This window comes from Hemiscyllium ocellatum, chromosome 44 (genome assembly GCF_020745735.1).
Source record: "Hemiscyllium ocellatum isolate sHemOce1 chromosome 44, sHemOce1.pat.X.cur, whole genome shotgun sequence".
In the NCBI taxonomy this organism is placed as follows: Eukaryota; Metazoa; Chordata; class Chondrichthyes; order Orectolobiformes; family Hemiscylliidae; genus Hemiscyllium; species Hemiscyllium ocellatum.
In genome coordinates this window covers 9,944,822-9,961,009 of record NC_083444.1, presented here as the reverse complement: position 1 = coordinate 9,961,009, position 16,188 = coordinate 9,944,822, and the positions used below count along the sequence as shown (strand labels likewise).

The 16,188-nt window shown below is 50.2% G+C and overlaps 1 protein-coding gene across 3 annotated transcripts in view; it reads right to left on the bottom strand.

Moving 5' to 3' along the window:
• LOC132835358 (vigilin-like) overlaps positions 1-16,188 on the bottom strand; it is a 107,267-nt gene that overhangs the window by 11,331 nt on the left and 79,748 nt on the right. For all 3 annotated transcript variants that reach the window (XM_060854819.1, XM_060854821.1, XM_060854820.1), the window contains 5 exons: positions 15,973-16,111; positions 10,297-10,433; positions 8,041-8,145; positions 3,173-3,307; positions 533-676 (listed from right to left, as the gene is read on the bottom strand). In XM_060854819.1, coding sequence (XP_060710802.1) covers positions 533-676; positions 3,173-3,307; positions 8,041-8,145; positions 10,297-10,433; positions 15,973-16,111 — 660 coding nt within the window. The remainder of the gene's footprint in view (positions 1-532; positions 677-3,172; positions 3,308-8,040; positions 8,146-10,296; positions 10,434-15,972; positions 16,112-16,188) is intronic.

Sequence of the window (16,188 nt, the reverse complement as noted above, 5' to 3'; positions counted from 1 at the left end):
CATGATTTTATAAACCTCTATAAGGTCACCCCTCAGCCTCTGACGCTCCAGGGAAAACAGCCCCAGCCTGTTCAGCCTCTCACAGTAGCATCTAGTTAAATGTTACAAAAGGAGGGAGTTCCCATTTTTTGGACAAGGTGAAGGAACGACGGGTGTAGTTCCAAGTCAGGCAGGTGTGTGCTTGGAGGGGAACTTTCAACCTCTTCAATTTTTAACACTAGCAACCTCTTTAAGTGTAAGCTATAAATTTCAACAGAACGGGAGTATTTGCAATGCCAAGGATTTGCCTGGATTGTTCAATTAAAGCATTATATCTGGAGAGAGATGGAATTGAAACCTCTATCAATACATACTTGTGTAATAAGATTAAAAATCACACAACACCAGGTTATAGTCACACTGTGCTTCCAATTAAACCTGTTGGACTATAACCTGGTGTTGTGTGATTTTTAACTTTGTACACCCCAGCCCAACACCGGCATCTCCAAATCATATAATAAGAGGAATCCTTACCACTGAAGAGGAGGGTTACCTGATTTTCGTCCCCCTTATCAGGAAACTGAATATTAACATCATGGTCCTTCCGAATCTGCGAAATGACAGCTCCTTTCCTTCCGATAATCTTTGGGTGGTACTTGGGATCGACCGACATGACCAACTTGAAGCCCCGCAAAGCCTGGAAGAAATGCTGCACTATGAGCGACCTGCGTTTGGAGAAGGGCGTGGGTTCAAGCCGCACGACAGACTGCATTTATCCCTACACCGGATTGCAAACGCTACCTTCTGATGTTGGACAGAATTAGGTTCCCGTCCTTTTGTTCGGAAAGCTGACCGTGTCCGGTCGATCAGCTGCCCTGTGAAATACTGAGCCACATCTTAGATTACTTACAGTGTGGAAACAGGCCCAACAAGTCCACACCGACCCGCCGAAGCGCAACCCACCCATACCCCTACACTTACCCCTTACCTAACAATACGGACAATTTAGCATGGCCAATTCACCTGACCCACACATCTTTGGACTGTGGGAGGAAACCGGAGCACCCGGAGGAAACCCAGGCAGACACGGGGAGAACGTGCAAACTCCACACAGTTGCCTGAGGCGGGAATTGAACCCGGGTCTCTGGCGCTGCGAGGCAGCAGTGCTAGCCACTGTGCCACCGTGCCGCCCAGATCTTCCAGCTCTCCCGTGTTGTCAAACTTAGAAATGAAGGCAGGGAATGCACGGTGGCGTCCTGTGGAATTCCTGATGCTCTACGAGTACCTGGGAGTTCTGCTACTCTGCGGGACTGCTTTCTGCTGCTCCAGTCTGCTGTGGAACTGAGCTCAGGATTGGAGATTTGGGCCTGACATGTGGGACTTACCTTGGAAATGTTCCGCTGGTTAATACCATATAACCACAGATATAGGAGCAGAATGAGGCCATTTGGCCCAGCACATCAACTCTGCTATTTGATTATGACTGATGTGTTTCTCAACTCCATTCTCTTACCGAATAAGAACCTGTCTATCTCTGTCTCAAATATGCCTAATGACTTGGCCTCCACAGCCCACTGTGGCAACGAATTCCACTTTTAAAAATCCACTCACAGGATATGGGCATTACTGTTTGGGCCAGCATTTATCAGAAATCTCTAATTGCCCAGAGTGCAGTTAAGACTCAACCACCTTGCTGTGGGTCTGGAGTCACATATAGGCCAGACCGGGTCAGGATGGCAGTTTCCCTCCCTAAGGTGCACCGGTGAGCATGCATTTTCTGACAAGCGGCAACAATTTTCACAATCATCATTCGACTCTTAATTCCAGACATTTGATTGAATTCAAATCCCACCGTCTGCCAGGGTGGGATTTGAACCCAGGTCCTGAGATCAGCCTCTGGCTTAACACCACTAGGTCATCACCCCATATAAATTTACCACCCTCTGGCTGAAGAAATTCCTCCTCATCTCAATTCTAAAAGCTCTTCCCTTCACTTTGAGGCTGTGACTAGACAGGTCCTAGTCTCTGAAAACATCATCTCTATGTCTACTCTGTCCAGGCCTCTCAGTGTTCTCTAAGTTTCAACGTGACCCTTCTCATCGTTCTAATGAGTACAGAGCCAGAGTGCTCAATCGCACCTCATGTGATATTGTACCAGCTCTAGCTCAGAGGATTGGCCAGCCTAACGGAACTGTGCACCACTGGGACTGTGACATTCCCAATCCCCCTTCGGACCTGAGCTGACAGCCCTCACCAACCCCCCTCTCTCTGACCCAATCAACTGGCTCCCCACTGTAAGGCACGAGACCTTCCAAAACATACCAGAAATTGGCAACCAGTGTCCAGGAAAGATGGTGTGCCCTCTCTGTCTGTCTCCTCTTGTGCCCAATTGGCCTGGATGTGTGCGTGGACCCATTGATGCTGAGGCAGGGATCGGAAATCCCGGCTGAACATTCACAAAAAAGGGACCGACCACAGAAATCATCACTGGCAGACTGCGAGAGCCGGTGTTTCTGCAGCTCAATTCTGATCTCCCTCTCCGAGCAGCATGCTGGGTTGAGTGACGCCCCATTCACAATCATAAATTCAACCATTTTCACACCCTCTAGTCCCCACCTTTCCCAATGCAAACTTTCGCGGTTTACAGGAGTACTCCTCCAACCTCTTGACCAATCTGGCTGCCTCCTTCTAACAGCGGAATGGCCTTTCCTGTACCATGGTGACAAGAACAGTATACAGTGTTCCAGCGGACTCACTCTGCAGCACAAAAGCCAGTGAAGGCGAGAAGGCCTTCAAGTCAGTTTTTAAAAACTGTTTCACAGAAAAAGGCCTTGGGTGCAGTGCCAGCATTTGTTGCACATCCATGAATGCCCTGGAGGAGGCAGCGATGAGACTCCTTCTTGAACCGCTGCAGTCTGTGTACTCCCATATTATTGTGAGGGAGGATTCTGACCCAGCTACAGAAAGGGTGAAGTTATTCTAAGTCTAGGTGGCTCCACGTGATTCCAGACCCCTGTCCTCCACTCAGTTCCAGGGCAACTAGGGACAGGCAATGAAAATCTGGCCCAGCCAGTGATGCACACGGGTGTGAAATGTGAAGAGAAACTACAAAACACTACTAAACTCTAGTGCACTCTGCTACGGACCCAGTGAATCCCTCCGGCCCGTTTTCATCTGCCCAGAGAAAACTCACCCTGTCCTCTTGCTCCGCCTGCAGCTCTCTGACCCGCTCCAGGATCCCGGCTCGCGCCCGCTCCAGGTTCACTGCCAAGCCGGTGATTTTGATAACGTCGGACTGGTGCTCTGGAGGGGGCACCGCGATGTTCACCTGAAACGAGAGACGCAGCGGGAGAGAGTAAGAGGGAGAGAATGAAAGAAGAGGAAGGGAGAGAGTATTACACCAGTGACGGACATTGTGTGATCATCTAAACAAGGGAACAACTCCCAAGATTTCTCATACCGTTACACGCAGAGAAATCAGGAGGGGTTTCATTAATTTGCTGGGATTAACACAGTAAGTATGCATCCCTGTCTGCTGCTCCCTGGAAGTCATATTGTCTCGGGCAAGTACAATCATGGGAATGGTTCCAGGGATGAGAGATTTGGGCAAATTGCAGATGAGGGTGGATTGGATTGGCCATGCCGACTTGCCCCACGGTGTCCTGGGATGTGCAAGTTAGATGGGTTACCCACGGGAAATGCAGGGTTACAGGGTGGGGGGTGGGGTCAGGATGGAATGCACTTCGGAGGGTCGGTGTGGACCTGATGGGCCGAACGGCCTGCTTCCACACTCCAGGGATTCTATGACTCGAAAGTGGGGAAGTTGGGATGCTATCCTTGGAAAAAGTAGAGAGGGGACCTGATTAAGGTGTTCAAACTCACCAGGAACAGGGTCAGTGGGGGGGGGGGGGGGGGGGGGAGGAAAGGCGGAGAGTGTTCTAGACAGAGCAGGCAGGGAGCAACAGCCCCCATTGGTGGAGTGTCTTGGATGAAGAGGCACCCAGATTAAAGGTGATTGACTGAACTGACAAGGAGACATGAGGAGAAACATTCTTGCCCTGTGAATGGTTAGGGTCTGGAATGTACTGCCTGGCAGTGTGCCAGGAGGCAGGATCAACCTGAGGCTTTCAGGAGGGAGCAGGATTGTTATTTGAAAAGAAAGAGCGTGCAGGGTTACAGAGTGAAGGCAGGAGAATGGCTGGGCTGCACTGCTCATTTGGCAAGTCAGCACAGACACGACCCTTGTGTGATGCAGAAACAAGAGCTCTGACGTGCTGGAGATGCACTTACTACCAGTTCTGGCTGTGTGCTGAACCTAAAATTCTTAATGCCGTGATCACGACCCTCCAAGGCCTCACTCACTCCCTCCTGGCTGAGGGGTCCCCAGGATCGAGGGAAAGAGCAGTCCGGATGGCTCTATAGACATAGAATCCCTATAGTGTGGAAACAGGCCCTTCAGCCCAACAAGTCCACACCGACCTACCGAAGAGTAACCCACCCAAACCCATTCCCTGATATTTCCCCCTGACTAATGCACCTAATCTACAGAACCCTGAACACTATGGGCAATTTAGTACGGCCAATTCACCCTAACCAATTCACATCTTTGGACTGTGGGAGGAAACTGGAGCACCCAGAAGAAACCCACGCAGAATGTGTAAACTCCACATAGACAGTTGCCTGAGGCTGGAATCGAACTGGGGTCACTGGCAATATGAGGTAGCAGTGCTAACGACTGAGCCACCGTGCTGCCCACTACTCTCTGCCTCTGGACGGAAGCTGATTGAAGCATTTCACCTGGGTAAGGTCTGCACTGGTTCCCTGTCCAGTTCCATAGTTAGGAAACTAACTGTTAATGTTTGTCCAGTGCAGTCACACAAGTGGTGGGGATATAGTGGTAACTGCAGAATGGAAGCAGGCTATTCAGCCTATCGGGTCCACGCTGACTCTCCAAACAGCCTCCCACGGAGATCCAGCCCCTACCCTATCCTTATATCCCTTCATTTCCCACGGCTAATCCAGCTAGCCTACACATCCCTGGACACTATGTGCCATTTAGCATGACAAATCCAACCCGAATCCCCACATCTTTGGACTGAGGGAGGAAACCCACACAAACACGGGGAGAATGTGCAGACCCCAAACAGACAGTCGCCTGAGGGTGGGATCGAACCTGGGTCCATCGCGCTGTCAGGCAGCAGGGCTAACCACTGAGCCACCAAACATTAGCCCCCCCCCTTCTTAACCTATTCCTATGCCTATTCAGATTCTTTATGCCCTTCCTGACAATGTGACGTCCACCCGACCTACGTGTTGTCAGAAAATCTGGCACACCGACCCTCCAGAGAATAACCCACTCCCTTACATGGTGAGAATGTGCGAACTCCACACACACACAGTCGCCCGAGGTTGGAATCGAACCCAGGTCCGTGGCGCTGTGAGGTAGCAGTGCTAACCACTGAGCCACTGTGCTGCCCATTGGGACATTAATTGGGCCATTCGTTGGCCTGCTGTACCCAGTTGAGTGCCACAGGGATCTGGGCTGTGTGCTCATCAGTTTCTGGCTAAGATATATGCTGTCGCTCCACAAACTGATGAGCACACAGCCCAGATCCCTGTGGCACTCAACTGGGTACAGCAGGCCAACGAATGGCCCAATTAATGCCCCAATAGGCAGCACAGTGGCTCAGTGGTTAGCACTGCTGCCTCACAGCGCCAAGGACCCGGGTTCGATTCCAACCTTGGGCGACTGTGTGTGTGGAGTTCGCACATTCTCCCCATGTAAGGGAACGGGTTATTCTCTGGAGGGTCGGTGTGAACTTGTTGGGCCGAATGGCCTGTTTCCATACTGTAGGGATTCTATGATACTCCCAGCGTACTTATCCGGACCGGCTACTCAAGGGAGAGACTGTGAATGATGAATATCCCCACTGCCTGAAAGCACTCGAGGATGGCTAAGTAGTCTGCTCCCGGGCATGAACAGCCAGAAAATCTGCAATAACAAGCTGCAATGCTGCAAAGTGACTGCTGGGGGCACTGTTGCACCTGTAAGCAACAGCAGTAGAGAGGAATACCTCTGACACGAATTCTAGCCCCAACAGTTACAGGCATTCATGTGTGATCACACAGGTCATTCACAAATAGATGCCTGGCGTGCCTCAGCTGGTTCAACTCTTGCCAGCTCTGAGTCCAGAGTTATTGAGCCAGTATTCAGGCTAACAGTGTAGGACTGAGTGAGTGCTGCACTGCCTCAGCAGCAGTCTATCCGCTCAGATATTAAACAAGGTCCTCCAAGGGTGCCCGGAGGCACCATTTCAAAGAACATTTGAGGAGGGGGGTGCTAGTGGGCAGCAGAGGAGGGGTCTCCCACCAACACAACAGGAAAACATTACGGATGCTGGAAATCTGCAATCTAAACAGAAAGTGTGGGAGCACCTGGGAAGACCAGTTTAATTTGGCAACATGGTCAGTGCAACATTCCTGATGAAGGCCTTATGCCTGCAAATGTGTTGCTGGTCAAAGCACAGCAGGTTAGGCAGCATCTCAGGAATAGAGAATTCGACGTTTCGAGCATAAAAGGGCTTATGCTCGAAACGTCGAATTCTCTATTCCTGAGATGCTGCCTAACCTGCTGTGCTTTGACCAGCAACACATTTGCAGCTGTGATCTCCAGCATCTGCAGACCTCATTTTTTACTCGAAGGCCTTATGCCCGAAACGTCGGATGCTGTCTGACAGTGTGGACTAGTTGGACTGTACGATCTGTTTCCATGCTGTATGACTCAAGTCCCTGACAGAATCAGAATGGGAATGACCTGAAGATAGGGAGGGAGCTGCAGAAATAGTAATCTGATTCCTTCTTGTGCAAAGTCAAAAACCTGATATCAGGCCAAATTTTTCCTTTTACTGATTTGAACTTGTGTCTATTTAAGAAATGCAATACAATACGGCACAGGCCCACCAAGCCTGCGCTGATTCTAATCCTTATTTAGACCTGTTCCTTATTGCCCAGGCATGGTTTCTATTCCTCTGTTTGCCTCCTGTTCATGTGTCTATTAAGATACACCTTAAACGTTGCTAACATACCTCCTTCCATCACCTCCACTGGCAGTGTGTTCCAGGCACCCACCACCCTCCGTGTGAAAACTGTCCCCCCATTTCCCCCCTAAACTTTCCCCCTCTCACCTTGAACCTGTGTTCTCTTGTAGTTGAGCTCTCCACCCTGGGGAAAAAGCCTCTGACTATCCATCCTATCCATACCTCTGGTTAAAAATCCCCCCCACACCAGGTTATAGTCCAACAGGTTTATTTGGAAGCACTAGCTTTCGGAGCGCTGCTCCTTCAGGTGGTTGTGGAGTATAAGATCATAAGACACAGGATTTATAGCAAAAGTTTACAGTGTAACGTAACTGAAATGATATATTGAAAAAGACCTGGACTGTTACATCGCATTGTAAATTTCTGCTATAAATTCTGTGTCTTACGATCTTATTCTCCACAAGCACCTGACGAAGGAGCGGCGCTCCGAAAGCTACTGCTTCCAAATAAACCTGTTGGACGGACTATAACCTGGTGTTGTGTGATTTCTAACATTGTACACCCCAGACCAACACCAGCATCTCCAAATCATGTCTACACGTCTGGTAATTTTGTAAACCTCTATCGTCCCTCAACCTCCACCTTTCCCATGAAAACAATCCGAGTTTATCTAACCTCTCCTCATAACTGAAGTCCCCCAGACCAGGCACAATCCTGGTAAACCTTCGCTGCACCCTCTGCAAAGACTTCACCTCCTTTTGGTAGCATGGTGACCAGAATTGCACGTAATATCCCAAATGTGGCCTAAATAAAGTTTTATACAGGCGTACCATAACTTGCTGACTTCTATATTCAATGCCCTGGCCAATAATTGAACAGCTCTGTGAAGGATACTGCAGGGCGTGACGTTCTGAGATAATTACAGGCACAATAGCTCATTGCTCGGAGGAAGCCCGATCACGCACGGTGACACTAGAATCTACTGCACAAGACAGGCCATTCGGCCTGACTGCCCCATCCTTACCTCATACTCCTCCATCATTTTGCGAATGCCACTACCTTTTTGCCCGATGATGTACCGATGTAGATCAAATGGAACCTCCACATCGACGGTAACCGGAACAAGGGCCTGGCAATGACAAAGGCTGGGTCAGGTTCCATCTGCACAACCCTCCCGCACTCAGATAACACATGACACTCTGCAGATCTGGGGCCTCAGTGCTGTGGGCCAGAGCACATCGTCCTACAGATATCAATCCTTCCCAGGACAAGGACAACACGATGTTAGTCTACTTAGTCCCCATCAAACATCCCCAGGGCAGGTACAGCATGCACGGGGTTAGGTAGAAAGTAAAGCTCTATGCAGGTAACGACGCCTCTACACTGGTGATGACTATGTCTCTCTCGAAAGTACTGTGCATATTCAATCAACCTCTGGCATAAACCAGAGTCGAGAGCGTGGTGCTGGAAAAGCACAGCAGGTCAGGCAGCATCCAAGGAGCAGGAGAATTGACATTTCAGGCATAAGCCCTTCCACAGGAATGGGGCTGTCAGCCGAGGGGGTGGAGAAGTAAACGGGAGGGTGGTGGGGCTGGGAAGAAGGTAGCTGACAGTGAGATAGGTAGATGGAGGTGGAGGTAATGCTGAAATGTCAGAGAGAGGAGGATGGAGTGGATAGGTGGGAAGGAAGACGAACAGGGAGGACAGGTCATGAGGGCGGTGCTGAGCTGGAAGGATGGATTATGGGATAAGGTGGGGGGAGGGGAAATGAGGAAACTGGTGAAGTCCACATTGATGCTGTGTAGTTGGAGGGTCCTGAGATGGAAGATGAGGCATTCTTCCTCCAGGCGTCAGGAGCTTAGGGTGTGATGGTGGAGGAGGCCGAGAACCTGCATGTCCTTGGCGGAAGGAGAGGGGGAGTTGAAGTGTTTAGTTACAGAGCTGTTGGGTCAGTTGGTGTGGGTGTCTCTGAAGCACTCTGCAAGTAGGCGTCCAGTCTCCCCAGTGTAGAGGAGACCGCGTCGGGAGCAACAGACACAGTAAATGACGTGTGGAAGTGCAGGCAAAACTCTGGTGGATGTAGAAGGCTCCTTTGGGGCATTGGATGGAGGTGAGGGGGGAGGTGTGGGCGCAGGTTTTGCAATTCCTGTGGTGGCAGGGGAAGGTGCCATGGGGGGGGGGGGGGGGGGGGGGTGGGTTGTTAGGGGGCATGGACCTGACAAGAGAGTCGCGGAGGGAACGGTGTTTACGGGTGCGGAGGGAAATATATCTCTAGTGGTGAGGTCTGTTTGTAGGCGGCGGAAATGTGGGCGGCACGGTGGCACAGTGGTTAGCACTGCTGCCTCACAGCGCCTGAAGACCCGGGTTCAATTCCCGACTCAGGCGACTGACTGTGTGGAGTTTGCACGTTCTCCCCGTGTCTGCGTGGGTTTCCTCCGGGTGCTCCGGTTTCCTCCCACAGTCCAAAGATGTGCGGGTCAGGTGAATTGGCCGTGCTAAATTGCCCGTAGTGTTAGGTAAGGGGTAATGTAGGGGTATGGGTGGGTTTCGCTTCGGCGGGTCGGTGTGGACTTGTTGGGCCGAAGGGCCTGTTTCCACACTAAGTCTAATGGGCGGCACGGTGGCACAGTGGTTAGCACTGCTGCCTCACAGCACCTGAGACCCGGGTTCAATTCCCGACTCAGGTGACTGACTGTGTGGAGTTTGCACGTTCTCCCCGTGTCTGCGTGGGTTTCCTCCGGGTGCTCCGGTTTCCTCCCACAGTCACAAAGATGTGCGGGTCAGGTGAATTGGCCATGCTAAATTGCCCGTAGTGTTAGGTAAGGGGTAAATGTAGGGGTATGGGTGGGTTTCGCTTCAGCGGGTCGGTGTGGACTTGTTGGGCCGAAGGGCCTGTTTCCACACTGTAAGTCTAATCTAAAAAAAATGGTGGAGGATGATGCGGTGTATACGGAGATTGGTGGGGTGGAAGGTGAGGACGGGGGGGGGGGCCGAGTTCTGTCCTTGTTGCAGTTGGAGGGGTGGGGTTCGAGGGCGGAGGTGTGGGAAGTGGATGAGACATGCTGGAGGGCATTGATGACCAGGTGGAAGGGAAAATTGCATTCTCTGCCATGAATCAGCCCGAGGGCATGATGGGAGGTCCCAGAAATCACATTACACTTTGAAAGCAGCAGATTAAGGTCTCCTCAGTCTGACTGCTGCTCCAGGACAACACTCACCCTCAAGGCTGGGATAGGGAGCCTGGTAACGCTAAACCGCGGAGACATTCACAGTGACCTACCAGCAGCGCCTCGTGAGCCCCCTCACACTTCTCCTTCCGGCCCGAGATGACGATGACATCGCACTTCCTGGGAACGTGCTCCGTCTCCCTGAGGTCAGAGTTCAAGTCGCCATTTTCCTGAGGGTGTAGATCCAGACCTGCTCAACGGCAAGAAGCCAGCATGTGTCAGGAGGTCATGGACAGAGCGCTACACGTCGCAGAACCAGACTGGATCGGCCCCTTCTGCACCTCCACTTGGTGTCCATGAGACCCTCGCCTCTGAGTAACAAGGTTGTGGGTTCAACTCCCACCCTAGGGTCTGAGCACGTAAATCACGGCTGGCACTCTGACCTGAAGCAGTGCCATGCTGTCGGATGTGCCACCTCTCAGTTGAGGTGTTAAACCCAGGCATCCACAACATTATTTACCCTCAATATTTACCCAAGGCAACTTCACAAAACAGATTATTTGATCATTATCACATTTCTTTTTGTGGGATCATGCCACTTGCAAATTGATTCCTTTGTTTCCAAAGTTACACCAATGACTTGACTTTGAATTGGACAATCATAGAGATGTACAGCTCAGAAACAGACTCTTTGGTCCAACTCGTCCATGCCGACCAGATATCCTAAATTAATTTACTCGCATTTATTTGTACTTGGTCCATATCCCTCTAAATCCTTCCTATTCATGTACCCAACCAGATGCATTTTAAAATGTACCAGCCTCCACTCCCTCCCCCCACCTCTTCCCAGCAGCTCATTCCATACACGGACCACCCTCTGTGTGGGAGAGTTGCCCCTCAGTTTCCTTTTATTTCTTTGCCCTCTCACCTTAAACCCATGCCCTCTAGTTTTGGACTCCGCTACACTGAGGAAGAGACCTTGTCTGTTGACTCTATCCACGCCCGTCATGATTTTATAAACTTCTATGAGGTCATCCCCTCAGCCTCCGACGCTCCAGGGAAAACAGCCCCAGCCTGTTCAGCCTCTCCCTATAGCTCAAATCCTCCAACCCTGGCAACATCCTTGGAAATCTTTTCTGAACCCTTCAAGTTTCACAACATCCTTCCTATAGCAGGGAGACCAGAATTGAATGCAGTATTCCAAAAATGGCCCCACCAATGTCCTGTACAGCCGCAACATGACATCCCAACTCCTACACTCAATGCACTGGCCAATAAAGACAAGCATACCAAACACCTTCTTCACTACTTTGTCTCCCTGGGACTCTGCTTTCAAGGAGCTATGAACCTGCACCCCAAGGTCTCTTTGCTGAGCAGCATTCCCCAGGACCTTACCATTAAGAGTATAAGTCCTGCCCAGACTTGCCTTTCCAAAATGCAGCACTTCACATTTATCTACATTAATGATTAGCTAAGCATTAGTTGTACAGCAAGTTGAGATGTTCGGTGTTCGCGAAGGGTGCTATGTAGATGCCAGTATTCGTTTCATTCAATCCTGATTATCACTGATCAGCTCCATTTCCCTGCCTTGGATTCATGTTCACATTAAAACATTTCTCAAAAAGAATCTTATCACTGTAGCCTTGAAAACTCCACCTGGATCACTGCCTCCAGCAGCCTGTTGGGGACCAGGAGTTCTAGATTTCCCACAGCCTTCAAGCGGAGGAGTGTTTCCAGACATGACCCTCGCTCTATATTTACGTGTATGCATGCATTGCCCCCACCCCCTTGCTCTGGGCCCCTCCGGCCACAGGAAACTGTCTCTTACTCTTCCTCTTTCTCAAACATTTTGAACCTCTCGGTTAGTCCACCTTGACTGAGCACAGGCCATGGTTATGTAACATGTCCTCGTTAAGCAAACCCTTACAGCGTTCCCCCAAGTATCATTCTTATAATGCCCGCCCCTCCACGGTCAGTACGTCCTTCCTGAAGTGTGTCGGTGAGAGCCAAACTGTTACTCCAGAGGGGCTCTGACCAGGGCTGCATTTAACAATGAGAATCACCTCCATTACTTTGTATTCCAACGTCTCTGAAAAAAATACTGAGGGGCGGCACGGAGTCTCAGTGATTAATACTGCTGCCTCACTGCACCAGAGACCTGGGTTTGATTCTGTCCTTGGGTGACTGCCGTGTGGTTTATGCACATTCTCCCCATGTCTGTGTGGGTTTCCTCTGGATGCTCTGGTTTCCTCCCACAATCCAACGATGGGCAGGTTAGGGTGGATTGTCTGCGCTAAATTACCCATAGTGCCCAGGGATGTGCAGGTTAGGGTGGATTGGCCATGCTAAATTACCCATAGTGCCCAGGGATGTGCAGGTCAGGGTGGATTGGCCGTGCTAAATTACCCATAGTGCCCAGGGATGTGCAGGTCAGGGTGGATTGGCCATGCTAAATTACCCATAGTGCCCAGGGATGTGCAGGTCAGGGTGGATTGGCCATGCTAAATTGCTCCACAGTGTACAGGGATGTGCAGGTTAGGAGGGATTGGATGCATTAAATTATCCCATAGTGTCCAGGGATATGCAGGTTAGGGGGGATTGGCCGTGCTAAATTATCCCATAGTGTCCAGGGATGTGAGGTTAGGGGGGATTGGACGCGCTAAATTGTCCCATAGTGCCCAGGGATGTGCGGGTTAGGGTGGATTGGCCGTGCTAAATTACCCATAGTGCCCAGGGATGTGCTGGTTAGGGTGGATTGTCCGTGCTAAATTGCCCCATAATATTCAGGGATGTGCAGGTTAGGGTGGATTGGCCGTGCTAAATTACCCACAGTGCCCAGGGTGGGCAAGCAAGGTGGGTTAGCCAGGGGAATTGCAGGGTTACAGGGCTAGGGTGGGGATGGGGCTACATGGGATGCTCTTCTAAGGGTCGGTGTGGACTCGATGGACCAAATGGCCTGCTTCCACACTGTCGGGATTCTCTGACTCTTCTATGAAAATGAAACAAAGAGATGAATATCTGAAGTAAAAACAGAAACTGCTGGAAAATTCAGGTCAGGTCAGGCAACATCAGTCCAAAGATGTGCGGGTCAGGTGAATTGGCCGTGCTAAATTGCCCATAGTGTTAGGTAAGGGGTATATGTAGGGGTAGGGGTATGGGTGGGTTGCGCTTCGGCGGGTCGGTGTGGACTGGTTGGGCCGAAGGGCCTGTTTCCACACTGTAAGTAATCTAATCTAATCTGCAGGAGAAATCATTTCAAGTTTGGTGACCCTACTTCAGAATCGAACTCAAAACATTAACTTCCGTTTTCTCTGCTGTCCAATATACTGAGCGTCTCCAGCAATTTCTGCTTCTGTTGCTATGTTTTTGTTCTTTGCAAGTGCTTCTTGTACCTATGGGTTAGTACATTTCAGGCAAGGAGTTCCCATTCTGATGGATCTTAGCCAGGGAGAATGGACTAGGGACAGGTTAAAAATCTGCTCCTGAATAATAATGGCAACTTGCACTGACATAGCATCTTTAACATAGGAAGGTACCTGGTCATTCAGACACATTTTGAGGCAGCATCTTTCAGGGGAGAGAGATAGATAGAGAGAGAGAGATGGAGAGAGAGAGAGAGAAAGAAAGAAAGAGAGAGAGATAGAGCGAGAGAGACAGAGAGAGAGAGAGAGGTAGAGAGACAGAGACAGAGAGAAAAAGAGAGAAACACAGAGAAGTAGAGAGAGAGAGAAAGAAAGAGAAACAGAGAGAGATAGAGAGAGGGTAGAGATAGAGAGAGAGAGAGAAAGAAAGAGAGAAACAGACAGAGAGAGAGATAAGAGAGGTAGAGACAGAGAGAGAGACAGAGACGGGGGAGAGAGAGATAGAGAGAGAGAGAGAGAGAGAGAGAGAGAGAGAGACAGAGAGAGAGAGGGCTTTAGGAAGGGAATTCAAGGTCTCAGGGCCTATGCAGTTGAAGGTACGGCCACCAATGTTGGAGGAAAAGTAATTGGGGTGTGCTAGGGGCCAGAACGGGAGCACTGCAGAGACCTTGGATGTTATGAGGCTGGATGAGGTTGTGGAGACAGGAAGACAAGGAAAGGGTGTGGTTGGGGAGTGGGGAGTGGGGAGGAGGTGAAGTAGACATCATGAAAACAAGATTTGAGAGTTTTGAAACTGAGGCTTCAATGGACATAGAATCTGTTTAGTTCAGGGACAGGATACAGTGACTTGGTCCGAGTGAGGATAGGGATGGTAGTTTAGCGGAATCTCCTGTGTAAGGTAGGGGGGGAGGGGGAGACAGGAAGATGGCCAGGAGACAACTGGAATAGGCAGAACTGGCAAAAAGCACAAGCGTGGATGATGCCCCTGAAACTGCTCCTGTGTGTCCAGCTACACACCCTTCCTTGTCTGCGTGGATTTCCTCCGGGTGCTCCGGTTTCCTCCCACAGTCCAAAGATGTGTAGGTTAGGTGAATTGGCCATGCTAAATTGCCCGTAGTGTTAGGTGTATCAGACGGGGTAAATGTAGGGGAACGTGTCTGTATGGGTTACTCTTCGGAGGGTCAGTGTGGACTTGTTGGGCCGAAGGGCCTGTTTCCATACTGTAGAGGATCTAATCAAAGTTCTAGCCTTGTAGGCAAAAGAGGAAAAATATCCTTGTCCACCCCCACCTCATCAGACATGGAAGAGATGTTTAAATGGCTCGTTCTGTCCTTCTTTCCCTGCATGTCCAAAACTACTCCTTCGGTCAGTCCACCAAACAGTTCTGCCACCATTCCTTTCCCCTTTCTTGGCTGTGAAGCCATTCTGTTTACCACATTTACTAACACCGTTGTGTCAGATTTTAGATTCCTGGTCCCCATGTGTCATAATTACAGGGTTTGGCCCCACCCTGAAACCGCTAAATGAACATCTATCATCTAAATGAGGCAGATTTCCTCATCAACGCGTGGAAAATCAACCTCCTGGGAGCAGCCCCATTGCCCTGGTGAGAGGATATTTATAGAGCGTAAACAGGCTCCATTAGGTCACAAACACAGCTAAGCTGCCAAGCCCTGTCTCAGTAGGCCACGCTCATGCTTTAACCTGACAAGGCCGGGAGTTCAAACTCCTTCTCTAGAGACATAACGTCGGCTGTCACTTCTGTGCAGGCGGGAGGCTAAGGCTTAGGACATTGCAAATTCCCTTCCAAAACCCACTTCATCCTGACTTGGAGCCATATCACCATTCCCTCACAGTTGCTGAATCAAAATCCCTCCCTCACAGCACTGTCTACACTACTGCAGTTCAAGAAAACAGCTCACCAAAGTCAGAGGGAAATGGGTCTGGGTGGGTTACTCTTCGGAGGGTCAGTGTGGACTGGTTGGGCCGAAGGGCCTGTTTCCACACTGTAGGGAATCTAATCTATATATTAGCGTCTCCGGGGCAATTAGAGATGGGCATTAAATACTGGCCCGAAGGTGAGGACTGCAGGTGCTGGAGATCAGTCGAGAGTGTGGCGCTGGTATAGCACAGCAGGTCAGGCAGCATCCGAGGAGCAGCATCAAACAGATTGCTGATGAAGGGCTTTTGCCCGAAATGTCGATTCTCCTGCTCCTCGGATGCTGCCTGACCTGCTGTACTTTTCCAGCAACACTCTCAACACTAAATGCTGAACCAGCTGGTAATACCCACATACCATAAAACAAAACGTATGAAAAAACATCACTTGTCCACACAGTTTGTCAAAGTTGGGCAAAGCATTTTGAGTGAGATCTACCCGGGATAAGATGGCATGTGTGAGATCTACTGGCTGCTATGGAACGGTACCTTGATTCTCATCCCGCTCAGGAAATTTGATCTGCACGTCATAGTCCCTGGTGATCTGCTGCACCTTGGAGCCCTTTAGTCCCATGACCGCTCGATGAAACCGCTGAGGGATCACGCACTCCAGGGTCACCTGGGCTTCCTAAAAAACACAGACAGAAAAGGGTTAAAGAAAATCAGAAAAAGAAGCCATTTTACAGGGGTACGTTAAGTACAAAG